This window comes from Coloeus monedula (assembly GCF_965178545.1).
Source record: "Coloeus monedula genome assembly, chromosome: 22".
NCBI classification, from domain to species: domain Eukaryota; kingdom Metazoa; phylum Chordata; class Aves; order Passeriformes; family Corvidae; genus Coloeus; species Coloeus monedula.
Window position 1 is genome coordinate 3,664,586 of NC_138802.1, and position 26,515 is coordinate 3,691,100.

General features: G+C 54.6%; 1 protein-coding gene across 1 annotated transcript in view; it reads left to right on the plus strand.

Moving 5' to 3' along the window:
* AJAP1 (adherens junctions associated protein 1) overlaps positions 1 to 18,520 on the plus strand; it is a gene marked incomplete at its 5' end in the record, with an annotated part of 33,639 nt that extends 15,119 nt beyond the window's left edge. Inside the window, 5 exons of the mRNA XM_082295563.1 lie at positions 1,446 to 2,125; positions 9,372 to 9,459; positions 12,264 to 12,506; positions 13,677 to 13,807; positions 18,457 to 18,520. Coding sequence (XP_082151689.1) covers positions 1,446 to 2,125; positions 9,372 to 9,459; positions 12,264 to 12,506; positions 13,677 to 13,749 — 1,084 coding nt within the window. The 3' untranslated portion in view covers positions 13,750 to 13,807; positions 18,457 to 18,520. The remainder of the gene's footprint in view (positions 1 to 1,445; positions 2,126 to 9,371; positions 9,460 to 12,263; positions 12,507 to 13,676; positions 13,808 to 18,456) is intronic.
* Positions 18,521 to 26,515: the final 7,995 nt, after the last annotated feature.

Below are 26,515 nucleotides of genomic sequence, written 5' to 3' on the forward strand. Positions count from 1 at the left end.
CACTCTTCGTGCTGCCACCACTCTGCTGGCCTCTAAAAAAACCCACCACCACCACCACGGTTTGGGTGGTTTGTGGTTTTTTTGAAGCCTTGAAATCCTTCCTCCCCCAGCCTGAACTATTTTGGTTTCTGTTGTCTGTTTCTGGCTCTTCCCTTTCTCCTTCTGCGCTCTTTCCTTGCGTTGCCTTCTCCCTCCCCAAAATAAATGCTGTTACGCTTTGAAAAAATACCCAATTAGGAAAAAAGCAGAGATCCTCTGAGCAGAAAAAGCCTGTGCCTGGGAGTATCCAGGTCAGCTCCTTTAGCTTCGCTTGCTCAGGCACGGAGGGAGTGTACAAATGCTTCTGTCAACCAGATGCACATTCTGTCGTGCTCCCAAGGACTGTGCGGGCGCCGCTGCGGAGGATTAGCCTGTTTAGCCATGTAAAGCTCTCATTAACTCCTGCTGAGTTCAACAAAAGTCTTTCTCATGTAAAAGCTGAGTAAAATGGAGGAAAGATTTTTGGGCTTTGGCCTAATGACTTTTTTTTTCCGGGGGGGAAAAAAAAGCAACAAAAATTTGCCTATCAGAGATTTTCTTGCTGCTTTACGTGGGGCAGCATCAGAGGAAACATGAGGCAAGCAGGGCCCTGGTGCTGTGCCACCGGGGAAGGGAGAGGGCTGTGACGCGATGTGACGTGACGGTGACATGAAAGCAAAATTGTAACTGCTGAAGCTGCCAGCAGCTCAGGGGGGTTCCAGCTACTCTGTGGCAGAAAGGGCAGCAAAAGGCGCTGCTCCTCCTGCCCTCCGTGTGCTGCAGGGTCGTGTTCAGCTCTGGGTGCCCCACGCCGTGGGAGGGGATGTGCCGTGCTCCGTGGGAGGATGTTCCTGCTGCGGCGTGGGCGACTGCCATAGTGGGAGATGGGCTACACGTGCAAATGCAAGAGCCCACGGACTCATCTGCTCCAGCCCTTTGAGGGACTCATCGTGCTGCCTGTGGGCTTGGGAAGCAGGGGATGGGCTCTCTGATACCCCCACATCTCAGTGTCCCTGGAGTGAAAGCTTGTGCTGCTGGAGCTCCACTGGGCCGTCTGCTTTGGATAATTCACCCAAAAGGGCTGAGTTCAGACAAAGCAGGCACTGGCCGTTTCTCCAAGGTGTTCCCTGGTAAAACCCATCCTCAGGTCATTCCCATCATTCCCAGACAAACTGAAAAGTCAGGGTTGTAAATGGGGATCCTCAAAGTGCCATGTTGGCAGTGGTAGTTTTCAGGGGGAGGGAGTGCAGGATGCCCCACGATGCCATTTTGGGGGACTCTGGCTGGAGAACCAGGGAGGATAATGATACCCATGGAGCTGGGGGATGTTTTGGGTGGCTGGGCTGGGAGATCTAGGGTGTGCCATACTGAGAGGGAGTGCGGGGTTGCCCCACTGCCCTTCTAACACCTTCCCTGTCTGTCCACAGGTCAGGTTGCCCGCTCGGAAGCCATGCTTGGATTTTAATAGCCATGTTCCACCTAGCCATGGACCTTGCCAGCTGCCAGCCCCCAGCCACCGGCACTGGGGGGAGGCTCTCGCCACGGCCGGCGCTCCGGCACAGACTGTCCCGTGGCTCGCCGTGGGGCACGGGGAGCGGGGAGGAGCTGCAACGCCCCGGCCCCCCCTGGACCTGCGCCCCCGCGCCCCCTCTGCAGAGACCCCGCTCCCGCCGGCCGCCCCCCGCTGCCCCACTGCCCGCTGGCCGCCCCCTGCGCCGGCCGCGCTCCCGGAGAGGCCGGCGGCACCTGCGCGGCCGCGGCTTCGCCCCACGGGACGGGCGGCCCACGGCGCTGCCCGAGGTCATCGTCTGGGGCCCCACGGGCGAGGAGGACTCCCTGGAGAGCAGCACGCTGCCCGGCGCCTTCGCCACCACCACCACCACCGCCGCCGCCGCCACCACCGCCGCCACCACCGCCGCCGCCGCCGCCGCCACCGCCGTCACGGCTGCCACGCCGCCCCGAAGGCCTCCCAGCACCCCGGGCCCCGCGCCCGGCGGGGACGTGCCCCGCAGCAGCCCCGGCCGCAGCAGCACCGCCGAGCCGGCCGCCGGCCACAGCAGCGGAGGCAAGGATGCTCGCCCGCCCCGCGGGCTGGGAGACAGCACAGGTAGGGTCTGCCGGGGGCCGGGGTGGTGGCGGGGACATCAGGAGGGCTGGCGGGTCCTGGAGCAGAGCACGAGTGTCCCGGTGGCAGCGCTGCCTGGGACAGAAGTTAGTGTGACATTAAAGAAGCGCTCGGAGGAGAATGGCGGTGCTGATTATCGCTTTTATCCGAGGCGTTTTCCAGCCACTTGCTGTGTTTTCCCATTACAGTCTCCATCCACAGCCCATCTCCCATAATCGCCCTGAGCGCCACGCTCGGCACAGCAATGCCTTCCCCCAGTGCTGGCTGCTGTGTGGACATGGATGGGAAAGCTGCTTCCCATTTATTGCAAATTATATTTGTTATTGCTGATATTAAACCGTGGGATACCGGTGGATAGTTTACAGAATTTACTCACTGTGCATCGACTGCTTTAAGCCCACTGCGATTTTCTAGTCGAAATGAAAAGGAATTTTATGGCCTAATCTTAATCTCAATTAATTTATCCAGCCTGCCCTGCTTGGCAGAAAGAGACGATGCAACCAGGATGTTGTTCCTGACTTAAAGGAGTTATTTATAGCCGAAAAATAACTCCCAGCCTACACACCTTTTACAAAACGCTGGAATTGCCTGGATAGATCGGTGAGGGAGTATTGATAAGGGCTGTGGCTTTTGCTGTTCCCTGCATGATGAGAGCATCAGCCTGGTCTCCCCAGACCTGCTGTGGTCAGTGCCTCTGGCCTCAGTGGCATCACCCAGTCCAGGAGGGTGGGGTCCAGTGGCTTGTTGCCATCAGCCAGCTGCAGGAGCCCCTCTGCCTGCACCAGCTGTGGGAGGATGGCTCCTGGCATGTGCTGAGGCTCTGGGACTTATTGGAGTGGGCTGCCTTGTTTAGGTGAGGGCGAGCTGACAGTGATGCCACCCACCCGCCGGTGCCACCGCTGCTGTCCTGCGTGGCCGCAGAACAACGGGAGCTGCAGCCCCGGCAGCTCCCAGAGGGCCAACTGCTTTAATCTTCAGGCTTTAGCTCTCATTAGGGGCTTTTTCCAGGATCGGAGTTCTTGCTAATTAACTTCTCTTCGAGCACTGAATGCGATAAACTCCTTCCCGGGTCTAAAGGCCCTGTTTGATCCCAGCTCGTCCACCCTCAATTGAAAAGCTCCTGAGCTCCAGATCCGCTTTTCCTTCCAGTGCTGGGGCTGAGCACCCAAGAGAGCTCTCAGTATGCTCCCAGTGGGAGCACCATGCCCCTGCCATGCCTCAGGACAGCGTTTTGGGAGCGAGCAGCCGACACTGTCTCAAAGCAGGGTCTGTGCCCGTGCCAGTTTTGCTGGTGCGGCGCCTGTGCGAAGCCGTGCAGCTTCCCAGCCCTGCTCCACTCTGTTATATAAGCTGTAGCGGCTGGAAGTGTTTGTTCTCTGCTGGGAAAAACATATGGCTACAAATGAGGATGAGGTAACTCGCCTGTACGGTTTATTTGCCTCAGCGAGCATTGCCAGTCCCTGTCCGGTGAGGCGCCTTGACGGGAGCCTGGGGCGGGCGCGGTGCTGCTCACGCTGCCTGTGGTCCCTCAGCTGTCCCTGGCAGCTGCCTGGGGGGCTCAGGTTAGTACCACCTGTGTGTGGCACCCACGGGAGCCGGGGTCACTCCGGGAACTGGCAGAGCTGTGCCAGGGCTCTGGGAGCCACACAGATCCACACTCTCCCGTGCTCGATTCCATCGGAGCAGGTAGCTGCTGTTGTGCTGCTGCCCCCATGTCCCTCCTGTGCTGTGCCCTTGTATCCCTCTGTGCTTTGCCTCTGGGTCCCTGGTGGTTCTGTGGGACCGTGGGGTCCTTGGAGTGCACGCAGGGTGGTAAAAAGAGCCGCTTCACTTCAGCAGAGGCAGCAGTGCTCGCTGAGATGAGCAATGGGAGCAGCTCTGCTCTGTCAGATCTTCCTCTCGCCCCCCTTCCTCCTCGCTGAGAAGTGAGAGAGAGAGAGAGAGAGAGAGAGAGAGAGAGAAAAAGCCAGAAACAATGCCTTCATGAGTCGCTGACAGCAAAAACAGGCTTTAAAAAATTCCCCTGGAAGAGGAATTACTCGGCTCATAGGCAGGAGAGGCGGCAGAGGAGCGATGGCTGGTAATGCCTGGGATGAGAGGAGAGGCTGGCGCGTGCCGTGGCCCGGTGGGTGCTGCCACGGGGGCTCAGGTGACCTGCGGCTCAGGTCTTCCTGTCCCGGTGCCACCCCTGACGCGCAGCACAGCGCTGCTGGCATCAGCTGGGCGTGCAAGATGTTCACCCAGGCATAGTTTATGCTTGTGCTTTTCAAAAATGTGCGTCCTTCTTCGGGGCTGTCGTAATCATTTTACTCTGGAGCAGGGAAAGAGAGGAATAATTAAAATTCCAGCATGCTGCAAGTGGGAAGGGCTGTGAGGAGCTTTCACCGGGCACTCTCCACGTGGGCTGGGCTCCTCCGTCAAGGCAGAGCATCCCCGGGTCCCGCAGCCTCAGCCAAAGCAGAGAAGAGTGGAATGAATCAGAGCTGTCAGAGCAAGGCAGGAATTGCACTCGCTGGTTTGTCCGAGGCTCCTTTCAGGAGCTTTAGGATAAAGCCGTCTTTAATTAAACCTTTAAGTGCTTTATAAAGCAGAAAACTCCATGTGCTGCCTGCTGCTCTTAGTGGTATTTGATGGCTGGTTGCGGCGCGTTTGGCACCGCTCTCTGTGAGCAGCGAGCTTGTGGCAGAGCTGGTGCTCAGGGACACCCCTTCCCCAGGGCTGCTGTTCTCCTGGGAGGACGTGGGGATCATGTGGGTGTTGGCAGCTGGATCTGAGCTGGTGGTGGCCCCAGGCCACTCACCACCCCCTCCCCACTGCCAGCCAGCAGCGTGTCAGGAATAAATAATGATAGAGGCGTTGCTTCCCACTGGTGATGACCCTGCCTCCAGAAAGAGGGGTGCTGGAGGCGAGGAGATAGTGGATGCAAAAGGCTTCAAAGGAATTAATTAAAGATAAAATGTGTTTAAAAGAAAACCCTGGGCAGTGAGGATGGAGCTGCCTCTTTGATCTGCAGTGCCAAGGGGTGGGGAGATGCCACAGCTGGGGGACGGAGAGGAGGTGAAGGGGCTGGACAGTGTCTCCTGGGCCAGCACCACCGGTCACCCTCCCTGGGAGGTTCCCAAAGGATCCCTCGTAGGGCCGTGCATCAGCTGCAGTTCTCCAGAAGGGTGGAGGATGATGGTGGAGGCAAGGAAGGAGCGTGGCCATCAGCTGAGCTCTCCCTGCAAGGGAGACAGGACACTGCCCAGGATGTGCAGATGGCAAACGTGCCTGTGCACATCCTCCCACATGCGTCTCAGTGAGCCAGAAACTCTCCTCTGCTGCTCTCCAAGTATTTATTGCTCGGTGATATTTGCTGTAACACCTGAGAAGATAAGCCCCAGGGTCTTTAGCATAAGCCTTCAGGATCTTCCTTCTTGGTAAGAACATTTCGCAGCAGCAGCAGTAGCGGGAAGATGTTTTCCTTCTTTCATCAGTCCAGCTCAAAATACCAGGAAGTTAACCAGGAACCTTGGTGGGTTTTTCACTGAAAAGCTGCGTTTTCACCTCAGGATGACTAACACTCCCTCGGCTGGGTTTCGGAGTGATCACTGATTTACCAGGTGGAAAACCAAGGGGCTTTGCTGCCCCCAACTTTGCCAGCAAGAAGGTGTTGGGAAGAGCAAACCCAAGGCGGTTTGTGGTGCGGTGGATTGGGCAGCAGAGGAACTGGCTGTGTAGTGTAACAAGGCTTTTCAAGAAGGCTTCTGCTGCATCTCCTCCCCTGTATCAGACCCTTGTGGCTTTTGTAAATTATTCTCCTTACAAGCTATTAACCAGCAGTAGGTTCATGTTGCGGCCAAATCTGGCTGATCCCCCCTGGGAAAGGCCGGCGGTGGCAGCAGGGAGGCCACGCCACGCTCCTGACTGAATTGTTCTGTCCGCAAGCAGCTTTGTCAGGGGATGAGGCTTTTGGGGCTCAGATGTGATTTCTGATGGCTGGGGAAGCTGTAAAGCCTCTTGAGTCCAGCCGGGTTGCCCCAGCTTCTCCATGACGCTCAGGAGGAGGCATTGGCATCCTGGTGCCCAGGGCATGTGAGAACAGAGGAAGGAGACTCATGGCAGGGATGAGGATGGGATACTGAGGAGAGGGAGATCCACACAGCACACATGTGGGAAGGGACTGGCGTGCCTCCGGTGCAGCCCTGGCTGGGGGTAGCCGTATCAGGCCCGTAAGAGTAACTCCAGTTTTCTCCCTTTCAAATGAAATAGAGCTGTTTTCTCCTTTCTTTAATTTTATGCAGCTTCAAGGCCTTGACGAGAGTCTTCAAAGAGTTGCAGCTCATAGCTGTTTTTATTGGGAAAATGAAAAATACAGGCTGCCTAACCAGAGCTGTTGAAATAAAGGCCTTGGGGGATAGAGGTTCTCTTTGTTTTTAATTAAGAGCTTATATCTCCTGTTCGCTGCCATTGCGCGCTCCTGCAGTAGCAAGACATTAGTCTCAAATGGATTTTCTCGTGGAATTAATTCCATTGATGCAGAGCTGTCCGGGAGCCGTTTCAAAAGGTGGCCAGAAAGGCCAAACCTCAGCACTTTCATCTCAGCAGCAAATATATGGTCTTTAAAATAACAGATAAAAAAAAGCCCTGGCATTGGCTTGCTCTGAGAAGATTGGGGTTTTGCCCGGGATGTGGGGAATCGGGAGCTGAGTTGTGCTGCCTGCTGGGATTCTGTGGCCCCTCTCCCCCTACCATGGGGATGAGAGGCCCCGGTGAGAGCGGAGTGCACACGGATGGCACGAGAGTGGAAAAACCCAGCGATATTTCAGCATTTCCGAGGGTTCAGAGAGCGCCTTTGAAGAGCTTTCCCTCCTGGCAGGCAGCACGCGGAATTCTGCTGCACTAGCAGAAGCACAGAGGCTTGGACACACTTTCAGTTCCATTAAATACTTCTCCTGTAATTACCCTCCAGTTAAATGGTCACTGCGTCAAATTGCCTGGTAAAAGCCTTGGCAGGGGGAGCCCTCGCCGGGCCCTCACAGGGCTGAGGCGTTCGCAGGTGCCGAGGCCGGTGCTGGGTGTCCCTCCCTGCCCTCCCGCCGCTGCTGTCCCTGCAGCTCCCGGTTTCCACGGTTAATGACGTGTAATTACGTGGCCGCCGGGTTCCGTGACCCGCTGGGATCGGAGCTTTTGCCGTGGAGATGAGCAAGCAAAACCCAGACACTGCAATCCCTGCTCCCAGGGTCTCTCTCTGGGGCCATGGGCTCTCCCAGGAAGCTGCTCTCCCAGCAGCTTCCCACACTGGAGGAGGAGGATTTTGCTCTATGAGCTGTTGATTTTATCTTCCAAGTCCCCTTCCTCCATCCAACTGGGCTTTAAGGGCTGTGTCTAAAATACTGCTTTGCCCTTGGCAGCATCTTTCTCCATCTCACCTCACCCCCCAGGGTGCTTTATGTCCCTTACAGGACACTCCCCTCTCGAAGGGTGCCCCATCCATTAACCCCACCCCTCGCAGATTGGATATTTGTTTGATCTTGATCCGTATGGCCCTACATTCTTTGAGGGCCTAGAGGAAAGTATTTGATATATTTATAAATTAAGAATAAAGACCTGGCAGCATTTACTGCAGCAGGTATCGCTGTAGGGCTTCCCAGGGAACCATCCTGGGCCACCTGTCTGGTCCCTTCCCTCTGTCCATCACCACCACTGAGACAAAGATCTCCTGTCCCCTTGAAATCCCCCTGGCTTCTGGTGCAGAGCTAATACATGATGCAAAGGAACTTTGCTGTGCCGGTACATATGGCAACTTATGTGTGTGATGGAGTCTAAAATTATCCAGCCTTTCTTAAAATCCATGTGTCCTGCTCCGAGGAGCTGCCATCCTTCCCAGTGCTCAGCCACCTGCAATCTGTTCTGCCTGTGCCTTTCCCATTACGTAAATGCAAGGATTAATTGCATCGTTAGGTTCTCCCTCGGCCCTGCCACCACTGCCTGAGCTCCCAGTGTTGCGGAAGGTCTCGTCCCTGACTCCGCTTCTGTTTTCAAAGGAATCGGGCACTGGGCTGGTTTGATTTTATTTTTAGAGTCTTTCCTTTTATCTCTCTCAGCAGCGTCCCACTGGGAGCTGCTCCAAGACTGCCGTGCAGGATGCGGCCGGGCTGGCTGCTGCCGGGGTGGGCGTCACTCCTGACCTGGCACGCGTGGGCACGAGCTGCCACCGCGCTCCTCGGGCCCGTCGGGACATGCTCCCATCGTCAACACCCTCTGGGAACTCATAGCATGGGGCCAGAAGTCTTTCTCCATGCCTCACTTTCAGGAGGTGGGGTGCCAGTGGGCGGTGGGGAGCCCCTGTGGTATTTTCCCTGTGAATTCCCCTGGGAGATGAAAGCCAGAGGTGGAGCAGCTGAGGAGTGAGTGCCATGGCTCCGGCTCTGGGTGGAATTGGCTGCTGCCCACCCTGCCAGCACGGGGGCCATGAGCGAATCCTTCCCCACGAGCAGTGGCTGCCCCAGTGCTGCCCGGTGGCCCCCAGGCAACCCCAGCCCCAGCTGAGCTGTGGCCCTGGCACTGACGCCGTCCTTGCCACAGATTCATACAGATATATATACATATAAAACTGCTTATTTTCCTGTCATTCTAAGACTTATTTATTTATTAAAACTACCATCCATCAGGAGCTGCAACATCTGTTTGTGAAAAATAGCACATCCTTGGGCTGCAGCCAGGAAAAATCATTTCATTATGAAATTGCAACTGTAAGGCAGCGCAAAATCACAAACATAGTGTACAGCGAGCTGCTTTTGTTTCCAAACTGCTCATTAGGAATGATCCACGAGCCAAAATGATACCCCGTGGAAGGTGAAGAGGGGGAAATGAGCCCACCCAACCTGCAAAGTGAGCAGCCGTCAGTGCCGTAATTATTATCCCTGGTGAATCCCACACCCGGTGCAAGGCTGCGCTCGTCTCCCTTTCCGTCCCGGAGGGGAGACGTCTTCACTTCTCTTCCGTTCTTCGTGCCTAATTCGGGCTGACAAGGAACATACTTGAGAGGATAGGAAATGAGGAGCCTGGCTTACAGAATATTTTGTGTAAGGCAGGAGAGAGGATTGCAGCACCGCTGCCGGGGGCTGTGTGTGGCCCCGCACCAGGAAGGGCTGGGAGGGGGTGGCAGGGGGGCTGTGTGGGGAGGGGGACTCTGCCGGGGTCCCCGCAGTTCCCATCCCCACTCTCTTTTTTCTTCTGTCTGCAGGTCTGGCAGTTCATCAGATAATCACTATTACCGTGTCCCTCATCATGGTCATAGCCGCGCTGATAACAACCCTTGTCTTAAAAAATTGGTAAGGTCCCTCCTGCTCTGCTTGGTTTGGGGGCTGGTGTGTGACGGGGACAGGATGGGGATGGCGGTGCCCATCCAGCTGCAGGTGCCAAAGCCCGTGGCACCTGCCGGGATAGTTTTGGAAAGGCATTGCAGGAGGAAATGGGGGGTTTACACCAAAACCTCCAAAGGAGGTTGGCTCATGAGAGTTCGGCTGTGCCCCCGCAGCTTCCCCACCTCACACCACCTGGCCCGTGGCTTTGGGGACCAGCACATGCCCGGGGTTGGGTGGACAGGTCTCACATGGGACACGTGCGCATCACCGCTCCGGGGCTGAGTGCCTCAGCACGATGCCGCCTGGAGAGGACGGAGCCGTGTGTTGGGCCACAGCGGGTGTTCCCAGGATCTGCCCAGTGCCGGCAGCAGCTCCTCCACCGCCTTCCCTAAGGAGCTTTGATGCTGCTCCTAAAATCCCCAGCCTGGCTTGGCAAGAAGCAGCTGCATCTCCTGCCCTTCCTTGGGACCCCAGGGGCTGAAGGACACCTTTGAAGCCCCTCAGGTGCCACGGTTTGAAGCATGCCCCAACCCCCAGGGCGCTGCTGTGCTCCTCCAGCTTCATTTTCTCCCGTTTATTCTCTCAGCGTGGCTGGGCGTATGGCAAAATAGGTTAGCTTTCGCTCCAGGCACTCCTCACTTTACCTATTTTCCCAGGGAAACTGGCCTACTTTGAGGTCAGCGTTGCTGGCGTAGCGACACGGCTGCAGCACGGGGCTGAGGCAAGAGAGAGAGCGGCCGCACGGCCCTGCCAGTGGCTCTCCCGTCTGGCCTGGCCGAGCTCTGCGTGGGTGCTGCAGCAAATCGATTCCTGCAGCCAGGAGGAAATTGCAACATCGGGTTGATGAGGAGCCTGCTGGCTGACTGGGATGAGGGAAGAAGCCCTTTGCAGGGCTATGGAGGCATCTTCATCTTGGCAAAGCCGTAATGCGGCGCAGCAGCCGACCAAAAGCGCCGAGGTTCTGGCCCCACAGCTGAACTTGCTTTGGGGAGCAGCCAGTGACGCTCTCTCCTGTAGCTCACGTGGGATTTAATTCACTAAACTTCCCTGGTTGCCACAGTGTTTCAGTGAAGGAGCAGGGAAGATAGTTTATAAAACACTTGTGGGGTTTGTCTCCCGTCGCAGCAGTGAGCGGTACGAGTCATTGATCCGGCTGACCACAGCTTGGCAGAACAGCTCAGTAACTGCTGCTGAAGCCGAAAAGGGGAAAAAATAAATCCAGTGATCAGTGTAGAATAGAAATGCTTTACAGTAAGTGAAATTGAGAGCTCACCAGAGAAAATCCCTGGCAGGGGAGTGTGGGCAGCACCCAGGTGTGTCCCAGGTGAAGAAACAGTACCTGGGAGTTTGCTCAGCTCTGACCAAACTGCCTTGGTTCGTTGGGTGACCCCAGGCCGTGTGCGGGTGCTCCATGGCCGGGCTGACCCACATTGCACACTCCGGCCCCATCCCCAGCAGGGACACAGCCACCGTCCCGTCCTTTGGCTGGCACTTGTCGCCCTCGGGCAGGACGGGTGAGCGATGGCTGCATGCCAAGCCAGCGTCCTTCTTGTCACTGCTGCTCCTGCACACATGCTGTGGGGAGACAGCAGTTGGTTTAGGGCTGTCTCTTTTGGTTGCATCAACCGGAGCAGAGCCAGCAGTGCCCTGCTGCTGGCAGATGCTGCCGCCCTGGCCAGCGCCACTCCCGGCACAGCCCCGCGCTCCTGTCCCCAGAGTGTCCCCACGGGTGCCCCTCCGCAGACAGTGCCAGCATCTCCAGCTCCCACTGCCCTCAGAGCTGCCACCTCCCAAAACTCCCGCATTCTGCGAGGCGCTGTCGATCCGATCTGGAAAAAGTGGCATCTTAATTAAATCAGTGTCTAGACCCTGAAATAGGACCAGGCTGATTGAGGGCGGCTCCTGCGAGCTGGGGTTCTCCTCGTCTCTGACGTACTGAGCCAGAAGTGTTGTGCAGCCACGAGATCCTGATGAAGCCTCCAGAGCTGGAGGAGCCTCCAGAGAGCAGGGCTGCCCTGCCAGCCATCCCTCTGCTGTGTCACACCAGGTCCTGAGCTCATTTATCCTGAGAAGTTCCAACCTGTTGGTGCCTGCCAAATGGAAAGGGTTTCACTTCATTGTTCTCACCTACATATTTTCACTTAAGAAAAGGCTTTTGCTTCCTGCAGGTACAAATGTGTGACTCATTAAGTAATTCCTCTGATGGGAAAAAGCTTGTGTCTAAAATATAAATTTGATTCTTAAAAAAAAGCACCAAGCCAAATGACTGCTTGTGGCTGATCTTTCCAATTCTGAATTGGAATTGGAATTTCTGAATTCTAATCTAGTATTGAGCAATCTGTAATGACTGGTCAGTCAGGTGAGTCCCCTTGCCAAGTTTCAGGGATACACTATGCATCCTGTCCCTTCTGCTCTGGCCTTTCAGGCCATAACAGACTTATAAAAATGATGGAGAGCAACATTTTACACAGGCAGACAGTGGGATGGTACTGGGGCAATGGTTTTCAGCTAAAAGAGTGAAGACTTAGGTTAGATCTATGGGGAAATTTCTTCCCTGTGAGGATGGTGAGACCCTGGCACAGGGTGCCCAGAGAAGCTGTGGCTGCCCCATCCCTGGAAGTATCCAAGGCCAGGTTGGACGGGGCTTGGAGCAACCTGTGATAGTGGAAGGTGTCCCTGCCCATGGCAGGGGGGTGGAACTGGATGGTTTTTAAGGTCCCTTCCAACCCAGACCATCCCATGATTGTCTGATTCTCTGTCCCCCGGCCCAGCTGCGCACAGAGCGGGCGCCCGCGGCGCAACAGCCACCAACGCAAGCTGGACCAGCAGGAGGAGAGCTGCCAGAACCTGACTGACTTCGCCCCCGCCCGCGTGCCCAGCGCCCTCGACATCTTCACCGCCTACAACGAGACGCTGCAGTGCTCCCACGAGTGCGTCCGGACCCCCGTGCCCGTCTACGCAGAGGACACGCTGCACTCGCCCGGGGATTATAAAACGACCTTCAATGGAAACAGGTGAGGTGGGCGCCGTGGTTTCCCGGTGGGTTGGGGAGCGCCGTCCCGCTGTGGTGATGGGGTGCTCAGGGGTGATGTTCTGGGAGCATGTGGCAGAGCCACCTGCCTGTCGGGTGCTCACCCACTCATAGTTCAGTGTGGGACTGGCCCCTGACCCCCAGTTCTGGCAGCAGTGCTGGGTGGGTGCCTCAGCAGCCCTTGGCCCTGCAGGGCTGGGCGAGCTCAGCACCACACGGTGTTCAGTTCCCAGCTACTGCTGCTGCTGCCAGCACATAAAATGCCACTGGATCCATTTTTCCAGCGCCCAAGCTGTCTCCTCAGTGGCACCGGCAAAGCTGCCGGGCTGCAAACGAGCGGGTGATTAATGGAGGAGCGGGCGGCGAGAGCCAAATGAACCGTTTGGCTGCTGTGAAATAACGGCGGAGTGTTAATGAGGAGCGTCACTGGCAGCCAAGGGATGTGGCCGTGCTCTGCCAGCCCCTTGCCTGCCCAGAGGGAGGGGATCGGGAGCAGGATGGGGAGCGATGGGGTTGGGAGCGATGTTTCCCACACCAGAGCCCTTTCACTGGGTGCTGGTGTGGTTTCACCATATGGTAAATGTGTGTCCCCATCAAAGGTAGAGGGGAAGCCAGGCACAGAGTTTTGAGGGAGAAAATAAGCAGCTGATGCTCCAGGCAGCCTCAAGGAACCATGGCATGCATGGCAGCCACAGCCCATGTCTGCCTGCCCCAAGGACAGGCCTGGAGCCAACAACTTCATCGATGCCTCTTCAATCAGCAGCTCTTGCGTATGTTCGGTGTTCTGCTCGTCTGCATTTTCCAGGGCTTCCTCACATCTTGGAAGGTGGAGAACTGGCAGGGATTGTCACACCTTTTTGTTGGGTACCCACAAGCCTTGGTTTGATGTGAACACCCCCAGCCAGGTGACAGAGAGTTCCTGTGTTCTGGTTGGCAGGGAATATGGCTTTTCTGCCAGCCAGGGATGCTTTCTGGGACCCTCTATCCCAGTGCACTTCCAGACAGCCTGGCAAGCCCAGGCCCACTCAAAGCATCACTCTAGAGAGGTGTAATTTTTTCCCCCTAAGAAGCTGATTGTGCAGCAGGCCACCCCGGCTTGCACCATGTGTGTTACGTACCAGCGTGTACAAGCCCCTCTTTCTGCTCGCTGCAGACCCTCTTCTTCTGACCGGCATCTTATTCCCGTGGCCTTTGTGTCTGAGAAATGGTTTGAAATCTCCTGCTGACTGGCCGAAGCCTGTTTGACTTCTGGGGGCAGGGCAGACGCCAGCGGGCTGTTTCCTGGTACGTACCGCGCTCCCCGCATCCATCCCGCATCCATCCTGTGCCCCCACTGTGCCCATCGTACCCTGCCTGGTGCCCTCCTCCCATCTGCACTTCTGTCAGTGTGACTGGACATATTTCCTGCCGTGGATGGGGTACTGGGAGCCAAATGGCTTTTCCGGGGAGGTTAACTGCAGACAGGCCCACGCTAACAGACAGGGACTGGGATGGACACGGACTCAAAAGCAAAGGGCCCCTGGGGCAGCCTTGAACTTCAGCATGATCCCATGGTTCCAGCCCACCTCTTAAACCTCAACAAGCCACAGTAATTTCCGTGCTGGGAAATGGCTTGATCTGTAATTAACCTCTGGTGGCATGATGGACAGCCCGCCTAGTCCGAGCACCAGACATCCGGCATGCATGCTCCATCAGTATCTGAAAGCTCATTTGGTGATGTTTGCTGTCATGAACACTTCCATGCTCACTGCCAGGGTGCTGGGGTCCTCCTCCTCCTCCTCTTCCCTTTCTTCCTCCTCTTTCTCTTGCTGCTCTGCAAAGCCAACCCTTCGAGCACAGTCCCCAGCAGCCAGTCACACCTGGGGTGTTGCTGTGACTGAAGGAGTGCACTGATGTTGTTCTGGTTGCAAGGGTACAATCTTTGGGGATTTTCTTCTTTTCTGTTGAGTTGGCCTGAGCCGTTTCCACCTCCTTGTGTCACTTTTGAAGGGGGCACAGCCGATAGCAGTGGCAGGAAAAGCCATTGAGGTCTGTGTGTGCCAGCTCGCCCTGGGCAGAGGTGCCCGCTCCGAGCCACATGCTCAGATGAATTAATTGCTCTGTCTCAAGTCCCTGCTGTAATGAATCATATATTCAGTGTAAATGAAATTTCCAGCCTTCCCTGGCTGCAGCTTACTCGGAATAGCCTGTTTAACATTATGCACAGCTATTGAACACAGAAATATAATTAGATTAGAATGGAGGGGAATAAAAAGTTAATGGTCTCGGCCGTGCCGAGGCTGGCGGTGTCTGGACAGGGCAGGTGAGGTGTGTGCCAGGGCAGTGGGGCAGAGAGAAGGGGTTTGTCTGGCATGGCCCCACTGCCCCCCAGAGCCTCCTCTGGCTGAAGCAGCTTCACTGGTGAAGGTGAAAGGCTCTCACTCCCCATCCACTGACGTGCTCATGTTTTTTCTCTGACTCTTTTGTTGTGGCCACTGTCTCAGGGGACAGAGGGTGAAGGAACCCAGGCAGGAGCTGGTGCCAGGAGTGAGGACAGCAGAAGAATGAGCAGTGCAGTTCTGCAGGGAACACCAGCCTCAGCAATAACCCACTGGGCCTTTTCCACCCTCAGTTTTGTAGTTTGGGATGTCTTTCCATTGACTTAAAGTGAATTAAAAAAAAGAAAAAACATGTAAAGCAAGCCAGCTACACTCAATGCCATCTACAGCTCTCCATGCCTCAGGTAGAGGGAAGGAAGGAGCAGCTCGAAGCACTGTAGGAATCCTGTGTGGATCCCACTGTTCCTGCCCCCAGTCCTGTGAAACCCCAGGCCAAAGACTGTGCCCTGGTCACCTCCACAGATTTCTTTAAATAGCCTGAAGCCGTTCCATTACGCCTTATTAAATCCTTGAAATTCTCATTGACCCGTTTTCATGGAATCCATAAAACGCGCATTGACGTGCTCTGGAAAAATCTATCCGGCTCGTACCTGGAGCATTAGCTCTGTAATGGCACTTCAATTACAGATGCAGTTCTGGAAGCTGCTGTTTGGTTTCATTAACGATAACAAAATGAGATTGATCCCCAAGCTGTTCTACCTGTTCTCTGCGTGTTTACTGTGCATAGGTGTGTTTGCACCAGGCTTTTTCTGGGACACACTTGCATAAGTGGTGTGTCCCAGTTGAAACCAGGTGCTGGTGGGAAATCCCGCAGGTGAAATGAGCATTCCAAGTTTCATGTGCCACTGTGCAAGGTGCAGATGGCATTGAGATGAGCTCCCTGCTAGGCTGTCCCTGCCACCGTGGTTGCCTTGTGCTGTCACCAGCTGCCAAGTGCCAGAGGAGCAGTGGGATGGAGGGAAGCGCCAGAGGAGCAGAGGCATGGAGGATGCCTCTCCAGCTCTTGTTTCTAGAGGAAAGGCTGGTGGAAAAGGAGATGCAGCTGCTTGGGCTGCACCGCTTCCGGGGGAATGAGTGTTTCCTGGCTGGCATGCACAGCTGCAGCAAGGTCACCTGAAGGGGACAGTTGCTGTTGACCCACTGCACCACAGCAGAGGCAGAGGATGCTCTGGAGCACATGCAGCTTTTTGGCTGAAGGGACTACATGCAGCTTTTTCCTCACAGCCCCTTTGTCCTGGTGTTTTACAAGTTTTAATTGACAGCACTTCACAGCTCTGAGCTGTCTGGTTGGCACATTAGTGCTCCTGATGGTGTGGGGCAAGAGCTGGAGGCAAAAGGCAGGTGGCATGTCCCAGGACAGGGATGGCAGGACAGAGGTGCTGCAGATGTTTCGTCGACACAACCACTGGGAGCCAAGTTGGAATTTAATGTGAGCTTCACATCTGACAGTCCATCAGCCTGGTGTGAGGACTGACCGTGTTGCTGCCCAACTGGCACCCTGGCCTTGGGTGATGCTGAGAGCCTCATCAGCCTGGGCTGAGCACTTGAGGCAGCAGATATAAGGGAGAGCACTACGGAGCATCTCCAGCCCGGAGAGCTGCAGGGAACACCGGGGTTGTGTCACGAAACCTGGTGAAACTCATCTAGTTACACAGGGAGCAGTTGTTGAAGCTATTTCCTGGGGCCAGATTCCTCCTGCACCTGCAGGAGCCGTGGGGAGGGTTCCTGTGCTGCAGGCATGGTCCCCGCCAGGACACCGTCCCTCCCCACAGCAGGCGACGCCGCCCGTGGCAAGCAGCTGGTGGAGCTTTCCAGCAGATTGCTTGTGCCAGCAGCCAGGCCCCACTGGAGCACCAGCTCCTTGGTAGATGTCACACCTCGGTGGATGTCACGCCTCAGCAGTGGCTGCCAGCAGCTACTCCTGCAGGCGGAGAAGCCGGTGCGTCTGCAGCAGCCTGGTGTAGCAGTGCAGCCTCAGTGTGGCCCTGGGCTGGGTAGGTGAGGAGTGGAGCAGTCTGTGAAAGCTCTCAGGAGTTACCTGCAGGGAGGGATGAAAAGGAGAGCTCCCCTTGCCCTGGTGCCAGTGGTGCTGGAGGAGCACCCAGACAGAGGCAGGAGCACCGCCGCTCTGCAGACCAGCACGGGACGTGTGACAAAGACTTGAGTGGCTTTGTCCGAGCACCGCAGCACAGGGTGGCTGGTTTGACTTGATCTCATCCTGGCTCTGGGGCTTTCTGAAATGGAGTTTGAGATTCTACATTATTCTTGTCCTTAATCCCACTCTCTTTGACTGAAAAACCCCATGGAATGAGATTATACAAAAATCTGTAAGGTTGATCAAGCGCTGACCTACTTTGCACAAAGAGGCTATTTGGGATACAATACCAATTGTACATCCTGCCATCGTGCATTAACCAGTGCTCACCCGGAGCCACGGGAGGCTCGGCACCGCTGGCAGGGACGGGGCAGTTTGGGACCCAGCAGCTGTGCAGGTTCAGAGACATCAGCCTGACCCTGCCCTGGCACAGGGCGGTGAGAGCTGACGGCGTTGTGTGGTAATGCCGCGCTCGAACACGGCAGCAGCTGCTGTGCTGGCCCCGTTCTGCCTAACAACAGCAAATGGTTTGTGTTAACATTAACAGATAATGAGTCATCATAAAAAATCCCGGCTTGTCTTCGGAGGAGTAGCAGCAGTCCCAGCACTCCCAGCAAAGGAGATTAAGGACTCTGGAAAATCTGTCTCGCTAATTAAGATTTCAGGGTTGTTCTTGGAGATGGTGTATTGGGCATCTTGCTTTAAAATAGTGGTTTTTAGAGAAAGAACCTTGGGACAAAAAGCATGCCACGTTCTGGATGCTGATCCTAGCCAGGCAGAGAGCACAGATTAGGGATGTGTGAATTAGGGATCCTGGGATTAGGGAATCCTGAGCACTGCTGTACGGGTTGTAGGTACCTGCTTGCAGCTGGCTCTGGCACACCCAGCTGTGCTATAGCCTATGAAATGTCATGGACATGTAAAGCAAGTGGCCACATGCCAATGATGGGGAGTGATTGTCTTCACACTGAAGGTCCAATATTGCATACAGAGAGATCTTCCAGTAGACGGTAAATAAATAGCTTAAGGACTTTGATAGGATCTCTGGTTTAGTGCTTAACCAATTCCTTATTGATTCTTTAGATTTAACTTTAGAAAATCTTGTTAGTGCTTGTCATCATCTGCTCGTCTGCCAGAGCACTCGCTGCTCAAGGCCCGAGTGTGAGAAGCTGCAGAACGCAGGGATGATCAGGAGTAAATCCCACTCTGGAAAAGGCCTTGAGGAGAAATAGTGATCCCAATCCCCAGCACAGACTGGCAGCTGCGGAGAAGGAGGAGGAGGAGGTCACTGGTACCCTGCTCCCTCCATGCTCCACTCCCCCAGGAATCCTGCAGCTCCGCAGCCAGGGGGAAGGAGGAGGAAACCTCCAGGTAGTGGGGGATCATCCAAGCAGTGACACAAGACGTGGTGCGATTCCCTGTCATGACGTAATCTTTCTTTTTCTTCTCATCCTCAACAGGATTCCATTGGTGAACCTGTAAAAAATATAAAAAAATAATGGGTTACCTGTACCTACCATTTCTGTTTACCAGTAGGAGACTCAAAGAGCAGCGTTCTATGGGCCAAATATATTTTTATAAAAATGAACACGCCTATAGGTAACTGCGTTGTCAAGGAGCGCGTTTTTGGGAGGAGAGAAAGGAAAGTGTGCGAGCAAAGAATCCCGTGGAGGAGGAGGAGGAGGAACCAGCAAGGGATGGAAAGGGAAGGATGAGCGCCTGGAGCCCGGCCATGGACGGTGACTCTGAACCTGTGCCAATAATACCATTATGTGCCATGAACCGATGCAAAGACTTTGCAAAGAGCCGAGTCAATAACGCCTGGAAATGTTGTGGAGGAAGAGTGGGGCATCTCTTCTGGTGGGGTCATCCATTCCGGTCCATACGCGTACATACATACGGTATATGTAGAGAGAAAATATATATATATATATACACACACAAACACTTTTTGTACTGTAGCAATTTTTGAAGATCTTAAATACTCATTTTTAAAGATGATGTCATGGGCTAAAAGTCTCATTTCTTTAACACGCATCATGCAAACTGGGTGATCTGATGTTTTCTACTTTGGCAGCTTGCCTGTCAACCTATATGTGTATATATAGGTAGACATATATACATATATATACGTGTGTGTGTATGTATAGACATATATATGTATGTATACATATATATATATCATTTTGGTTCTTTTTGGAAATGCTTTTCCAGCATTGCGATGTGACCGTGGTGGGAGACAGCCGGGACTGCGCTGCCGGCGGGAAGCAGAGGAGAAGCTTCCCAAAACCATCCAGAGCGCAGCTCAAGGCGGTGCTGAAGGTATTTCCCGGCTTCTGTATCCCGATAAATCATCAAGGTCGATGGGAGGAAGCCGGAAATCCTGGGCCTGCCCTGTGTCCACAGAGCTGTGATCTCCGCCACGCTAGGCATGACACCTCGGGGCTGGACGGGGCAGATTTTAGGGGCGGACTTCCAAAAGATTGGCCTCTCTTGGCACAGAAGACAAATTTTAGGAGTGGGGTGTGGGAGGTTTTTTGGAAAATGGCTTCTAAATTGGCCACAGCACCAAAGTGTACTCAGCCCTGTGTGAGAAACAAGAGGAAGGAGCTCGTTGCCTCCTGCCCCAGCCTGGGGCTGTGGGATGGAGAGAGCCTCTTCCTTTGTTCTCCTGGTCTTGGCTGGCTCTGCTGCAGCAGGAGAAGACACAGCCAGCTGTCCACAATCCTGGAGATCACTTAATAGTGTTTAAAGGGAATTTTTGCCAGGGAAGCACGATTCTGCAGGCTCCAGCTTGATGTGTTGATCTAGAAACGTCCATGCCCATCCAGCTCGTGCTGAGGTGGGTGGTGGTGGTGGGTGCTGACCCTAAACCCTCTTTCCAAGTCTTTCCATGGAGTCGGGTGCTGCCATGCTGTGCTGCACATCGTACACTGGGATGGGTCTCTCTCGCGTCCCTTCGATGTTAAATGGGTGGGAACGACAGCAGAGATCAGACCAAAGTCCTCCAGTTCTTTTTGTAAACTGCCCTTGGTAAATACTAGTGCTTTTTTAGAACTGTCCAGATCCACGTTTCTACTCCCCCACTGATTACTCAGCTCCTTTTCTTTATGATAATGAACGTGCAGTTTAAAAACAAAACAAAAAAAAGTAGAACCCTGGTGTTGCGCATAGCCATGCGTGCGGTCTCTTGTTCCCGTGTCCTTTTCTGTCCTTTTCCCATGGAATTGCACAGTCTGGATTATTTGTCCTGAATTTTTGGACACTGCCTCAGACAGAAGTCTTCCTTGCCAGCCCTGACAATTACCTGTGGACTCGAGCCAACCATCCCCCTGGGGAGAGCAGTATCTCCTGGGTGGCTCGTGTCCGGCTCTCCAGAGCATTGGATGCCTCCAGGGAGGAGAGGGGACAGTGTCTTGCTAGAGCAGTGGCCCCCAAAGCTTTAGCCGTCCCTGGGAAACGTGGGGAGTGTCTGTCCTTGGAGTCTGAGCTACTGCTCCAGCGTCATCTCAGTGTCCTGAGGCTTTCCTGTGATGCTGGTGTCAGTGGTGCAGCCCCTGCCACAGGCTCTCCTCCCTTTGTGACTTCATGGGAATCCATCCACGCCAGCTTGGAGCCACGTTCCTTGAGCTTCTCCCCTTAATCTTCCTATTTATTTCATTCCCACAGGTATTCCAGTGTAATCGCGGTAGCAGTATGACAAGAAATATATCTCAGCTCCCTCATTCCAGGGCATGTGAAGCAGCATTCTGTTTCTGCACGGATGGAACCTGCTGCCCGCAGGGGAGTCGTCAGGCAGAGCTGGGGGATGCCAGGGCCGCACGGGCAGCACTAGTGCAAGCAGTGGTGATGAGGAGGCACCTGGCTCCCAGGAAATTCCCTGTGGAGCTGGGGAAGAGGAGGGGAAAGCGTGTGTGTGTGTGTGTGTGTGTGTGTGTGTGTGTGTGTTTGTGTCAGGGAGAGAGAAGGAAGGTGAGTCACTGTGACCCCGAGGATGGTCACAGGTTTCAGAAGGTGGGACTTGCATGAGCTTCCCCCACAGTCTGCAGCAGGACATGTCCTGGTTTCCCCGGAGCTGAGCGGTGAACCAGGGAACAAAAGTAGATGCACAATCTTCCCTTATTTATAAGGACCAACAGCACTTGCACTTTATCAGAGGAAGCCTCCCCCCATCCATGCTGGGCCACTGCGGTGGAGGGAGAGGAGGAGGAGGAAGGGCTGGGATGGAGCCGCTGATGCAGTGATGTACGAGGCAGGATCCAGGCGTCCCAAGGTCTTGCACAGTGAAGAGAAATGAACTGTGGTGATTTCATTCCCTCCTATTGATGAAAGCCAAAAAACAAGAAAGAAATGAAAATAGAAAGTCGCATTTCCATGGCATAGTCTATTGAGTAGATCATTCCACCATGGAAAAGCAGGGAAGCGTGGTGTTCTCAGACATGCTCCCGTGGGAGCTTTGTCATGTTTTGGGCACATCGTCTCACCCCGAGGTCCTGGAAGCTTAAAAAAAGAAAAGTTTTGCTCCTTGCTTTGCTGTAAGCCCTCAGCCCGCTGCTGCTTGTTTCTTTTCAGTTCATTTTCCGGATTCCTTAGCCCCTGAGTAGTCCCTGAGAAACACACCGTGGCAGCCGAGAGGCTGCCACATCCCCAGACGTGTCATGGAGTGTCTGTGTGTCACTTGTGGCTCTGTCCTAGAGAAAGTGGTGTGGGACAAGCCACCCATGGCAAGGAGAGGTGGCTCTCCTCCAGCTCTGCGGCAAGCCCAGGCTTCCCAGGGCCGTGCAGGACTCTCCTCCCTCCACATCCCTTGCAAACCCTGAGCAGGAGCCACAGGATGTGCCACTCCCACTGAGCCAGGGAGTCGGCTCCGCTGCTGCCACCGGCACCAGCGGGCTCTGTCCCGCACCAAACCGAGCTGGTTTGGGGCTCTAGGTCCGAGCTCCCATGTCATGGCACCAGCAGGTAGGGCGGGCAGGGTTTGTTCCTCAATCCCCTGACCTTTGGAAGCCGGGGTCCCCCGAGGGCGGCTTCACCCCACAGCACCCCGGGCAGAGCCGGCCCTGGGCAGCCGCCCGTCTCTCCAGATCCGATCGTTTACCTTCACTCTGTCTTCCCAGCTGGAGAAAGGGCGGCCGGTGGTGGTGGCAGGAGCCGTGCTCCAGAGAACACCAGTGCTCCATGGGGCACCATGGGGTCAAGGGCACCGAGCCTGCCAGGAGGTCACCGCAGCGATGGCAGCGCCGGCGCGGGGACGGATTTCAGGTTACCTCTTCTCCACTGGCAGCTTGTCACGAAGGAAGGTAGTTCAGCTGAAACGGTAGTTAAATAGTAGATATTCTACACATAATATATATTTTGTAAAAAAAAAAAATTGAAAAATAAAATAGAACAAAAATATATCTATCCTATCTCAGCCCGCCCATTTCAGGATGAATGTGGTTGGAATTTTCTTTCAACCAGATATTAAATCTGTACGCAATTTTTTCAAAACCAGCAAGAAATCCCTCGCCATTTCCAAGTCTGTGGGTTTGGTCTCCCGAGCTCATCTAACGCTTCTCACACATTTTTAAGAATTACTCTCAGCGTTTGTAGGTACATTTTTAATAGTGTCACGAGTGGAGATTATATTTACTTTGAAAAAAGTATATGTTGCACAAAAATGTACACTAAGGGCACAGATTTCTGACCCAGATTCTTCTATTTTAGGTTCCAAGGGGTTTATTTTTTTTGTTTGATAGGACATGTACAGTGAAGTTTACACTTTATTTTTATTTTGCCAAAACCCGTTTTCTAACATGAGACAGTTTTACTTTGTAACCGGTTTTACATCACTGAGTACTTCTTTCTTTTCCTGGGAAAATCCTGCACCGGGAGGCATCCGGTGGAAGCGCCGTCGCCTTTTGGCATTGTGGCTGCCCCACGCGCCCACAGCGCGAGCTGGGGCGGTGCCAAAAGGACCTTTTCTTCCCGAGCGGTTTTTAATTTGTCTCTGTCCGTGGAAGCCGTGTATTTGGAAGCACTGTAAATGCCACCCTGTCCCCTTGCCCTCTGTATATTTAGTACTCTGATGTTGCTATTAAAACTGATATGAGAACCGCGCAGCCGGTGGTGACTGGGTTCCTCCGCGCACGGCCGCGGTCCCTGGGGAGGGGACGGGGTTGGTTTGGTGTCCAGGGGGATCAATGTCTCAGCAAGAAGGAAACCAGAGGCTTCTCTGGGGAAATCCCACTGTTCCCAGCTGTGCACGCCTCGGGTGAGCAGCTGGGAAATAGCCCGGCCTTCATCCTGGGAAGAGGGTCCTGTGCATCCCCTTGGAGTCTCTGCCATGGCAGCACCACCTCCACACCCTGTGGCACAGGCAGGAGGGTGCCCGGTCCCCAGGCTCACCCAACATCCCCCAGATCTCTGAGGGGACCCTGTGTGCCTTGGGACAGCTGCTTGGAAGAAGGAAGCCATTTAATAGGACTGTTGGGGAGTTAATTAAACATCACTAATGATGTCTTAAACAGCTCTGCTATGAAATCACTTCACCCAGCTGCATCTTTTACCCAAGGAGGAGTCCTGGCCATGGGCAGGTCCCTGGTAAGTGATGGCTCTGGGTTGCACATTGGGTGTGGAGCAGGTCACAATGGTTCACACTCAGGCTGGCCCTGCTTCTGAACTGCTTGACAGATGGACAGACGGATGTGGGGACTGGGCAGCACAAGGAGGGCTCTTACCAGGCAGCAGGGGCAGCTCCCACAGCCCCCTGTGCTCCCACAGCATCCCCCTTTCCCAAGGCACTGGGACAGCATGGCTGTCATTCCTCACAATGCCATCTGACCTGGAAGGGGGGAAAGCCTTTATTGGTGTCCATGTTGGCTTTGAAGAAGGATGGTCTGGGAAGACAGACATCAGCCCAGCCACCTGCCACTTGCATTCCCAGTCTGTGGCAGCAGCCTTCCCGCAGTGCCAGGACCCTCCACAGCTCTCCGTGCCAGGGCAGCACAAAACCAAGACCAGAGATGATGCCCAGCCCCAGCCCAGCCAAACCTCCAAAAGCTCTGTTCTGCAGGAAAATATATAGAAAAATGGGGAGGGACAAAGCGAGCTGCTCTTCATTTTAGGGCCAAATTGCCAGCTTAAATCACTGAGACAATGTGTACAAGCGAACAGGATGCGAATGGCCTCAGAGCTGCATATATCAGCCGGAGAACTCTGTTCATTTCCAGATGCAAGTGGGATTTCAGGGCATGAAATACAGTGTTAGGATCTCATTCCTTTCCCTGCTATTTATCACAGCCGGAAACGTACTCACCAGCCTGAGCTGTTCCAAGTGTCGCTGCTGGGAGCGTGGAGGAGAAATATTGTGCTGAGCCGTGGGAGAGGGATTGGGGTGGGACAAGGCAAGCAGCCAAAGGGAAGAACCAGCATCCCTACTCCCTCCAGCACCCATCATCCCGGCACGGAGCTGGGAGCATCCCCTCCTGCTGCTGGTCCCGCCGTGCAGCGAGGGCCAGGGCACGGCCACCACACACCATGCCCTGGGTTAAACGGTGCCACGAGTGGTCCCCAGGGCTGGAGGGGCTGTGACAGGGTCACCATCCCCTTGTCAGCACTGGAGGCTGCCAGCTCATGTCCCTTCAGCTCTGCTCGGCAGGGCGAGGCTGGGAAATGAGGCTGGAAAACAAAACACCACACACTGGTGCCGCAGCACACAGTGCTGATAAAAAGTAGGACTAAGCATTATCCAAGTTTAATTATTATAATTATACCGGGGCGAAGTAATTGCTGGGGATATTTTAAGCTTCAATCAACACGCTATTTTGAAAACCGAAGCCCTGATTTACCCAGGGCGAGGTGGTTACCATCAACAGGCACCCGTGCTGCCGGCAGCCAGAGGAGCCCACCGGGAGGGTTTGTGAGCTGCTCGGAGCTTCTTGTCTGAAAATAGGGATTTGGGAGGGCAGGACGGTGAGACAAGCAGTGGGAAGGTGGAAAGGGGTCCCCCATGTCCCACAAAGCATTGATTAGAAGCCTGGGTCCAGCACCAGGATGGGCTGCATGAGCAGCATCAGCTTCAGGAAGAGAAGCCATGCAGGATGGGCAACCCCAGCTTGGCAGTGGCTCTGAGGAAGATTGGCTGGAGCTGGATGATGTAGTGATGCTGAAATCATTTAAGCTTGTTATGGTGGTTTCTATGGCTCTCTGGCCGGATGTAACAAATTGTCTGCATCATTTTCCAGATGGATCATTCTTAAATCATCCAGGACAGGCTTCAGGGCTCTGCACCGAAGCAGCGGAAGGCACTTTGGTTCAATAAATGCTGGAACTGTTCTATATCAAGTGCTATTTCTTATTAAAAGTGTAAGTACATCATCCCAGCTGATGGGTCTCCAAGATCTCCACACTCTCCACCCTCTGAGTGCCCTTAGGACCCCACGGGGATGGGGGACAGGAATGGGGGGCCACGTGTAGGTGCCTGTGGTGGCAGGCAGAGTGGCTGTGCAGCAGAGCAGAGGGAGCACTGATGGATAAGGTTGTCCAGCAGCTCATCCCTACTCCCTGCTTCCCCCTTCCCAGACAGGTACCATCCCCCGGCATGCATCCATCTCCTGGCGGATGGCGTGGCCCACGCACGTCTGAACAAAACCTTTTATTAAAATTGCAATTAACTGACCCATCAATAAGTTCTGTTCAGAACGGGGGATTTATCACTGCTGTCGTTGCTGAGGCAGCCCGTGGGTCGTGCCAAGCCCCACGGTGCCCTGTGGCAGAGCGAGCTGCCGACGTGCCCAGCCCCATCGCCGCGCTTGGCCGCGGCCGCGCGCGCCCGGTGAACGACGAGCGCTGAGAGAGCAGTTTGTTACTGCCAGGCAATTTGTGCTAATAAGCAGTCTGAGGCAGCGACGCCTCTCAGCAGAGATGAGTTATGGCAGGAGGGCTTGGAGAGGAAGAGCTCTAAGGATGCCGCAGTGGAGGAGACCTGCATGGCACATGTTGGCACAGCCCGTGGTGGGCACAGTCTGTGGCGGGGCTTGTCCTTGGTGGGCTAAGTCCACAGTAGGCTCAACCCACAATCTCCACATGCCCACCTGGGATGGGCAGTGAGGAGGCTGCCCATGGCTTGTGCTGTGGACTGGGTTTCCAGTGGGTCTTCTCCTGAGGACTCAGGAAGCACATGTGGATGCAGTTCCCAGGTTTCAAATGCCTGGCTTGTATTGGATCTATTCTCAGGTGTTTCTGGTGCTGGCAGGGACTGAGCCCCAGGGCTGCAGGACCTGCTTGGCTCTGCTGGCAGTGACATGTCTCTATGTGTTTAATAAACGTACCAGAATGAAATCCCCACTGTTCCTGCTCATTTTCCGAACATGATATTAACTGAAAAGTGACATTTTTCTTAGTTCCTTGTCAGGCCAAAACAGGGACAGAATTTCTTCGGGGGTTTATTATCTTTCCCTTGCAAATTTTCAAGCGTGAATAAGTGCTGTGACTGGCGCAGAGGACGGAGGCGGGAGCTGGTGGTGGGTGTCCTGGGAG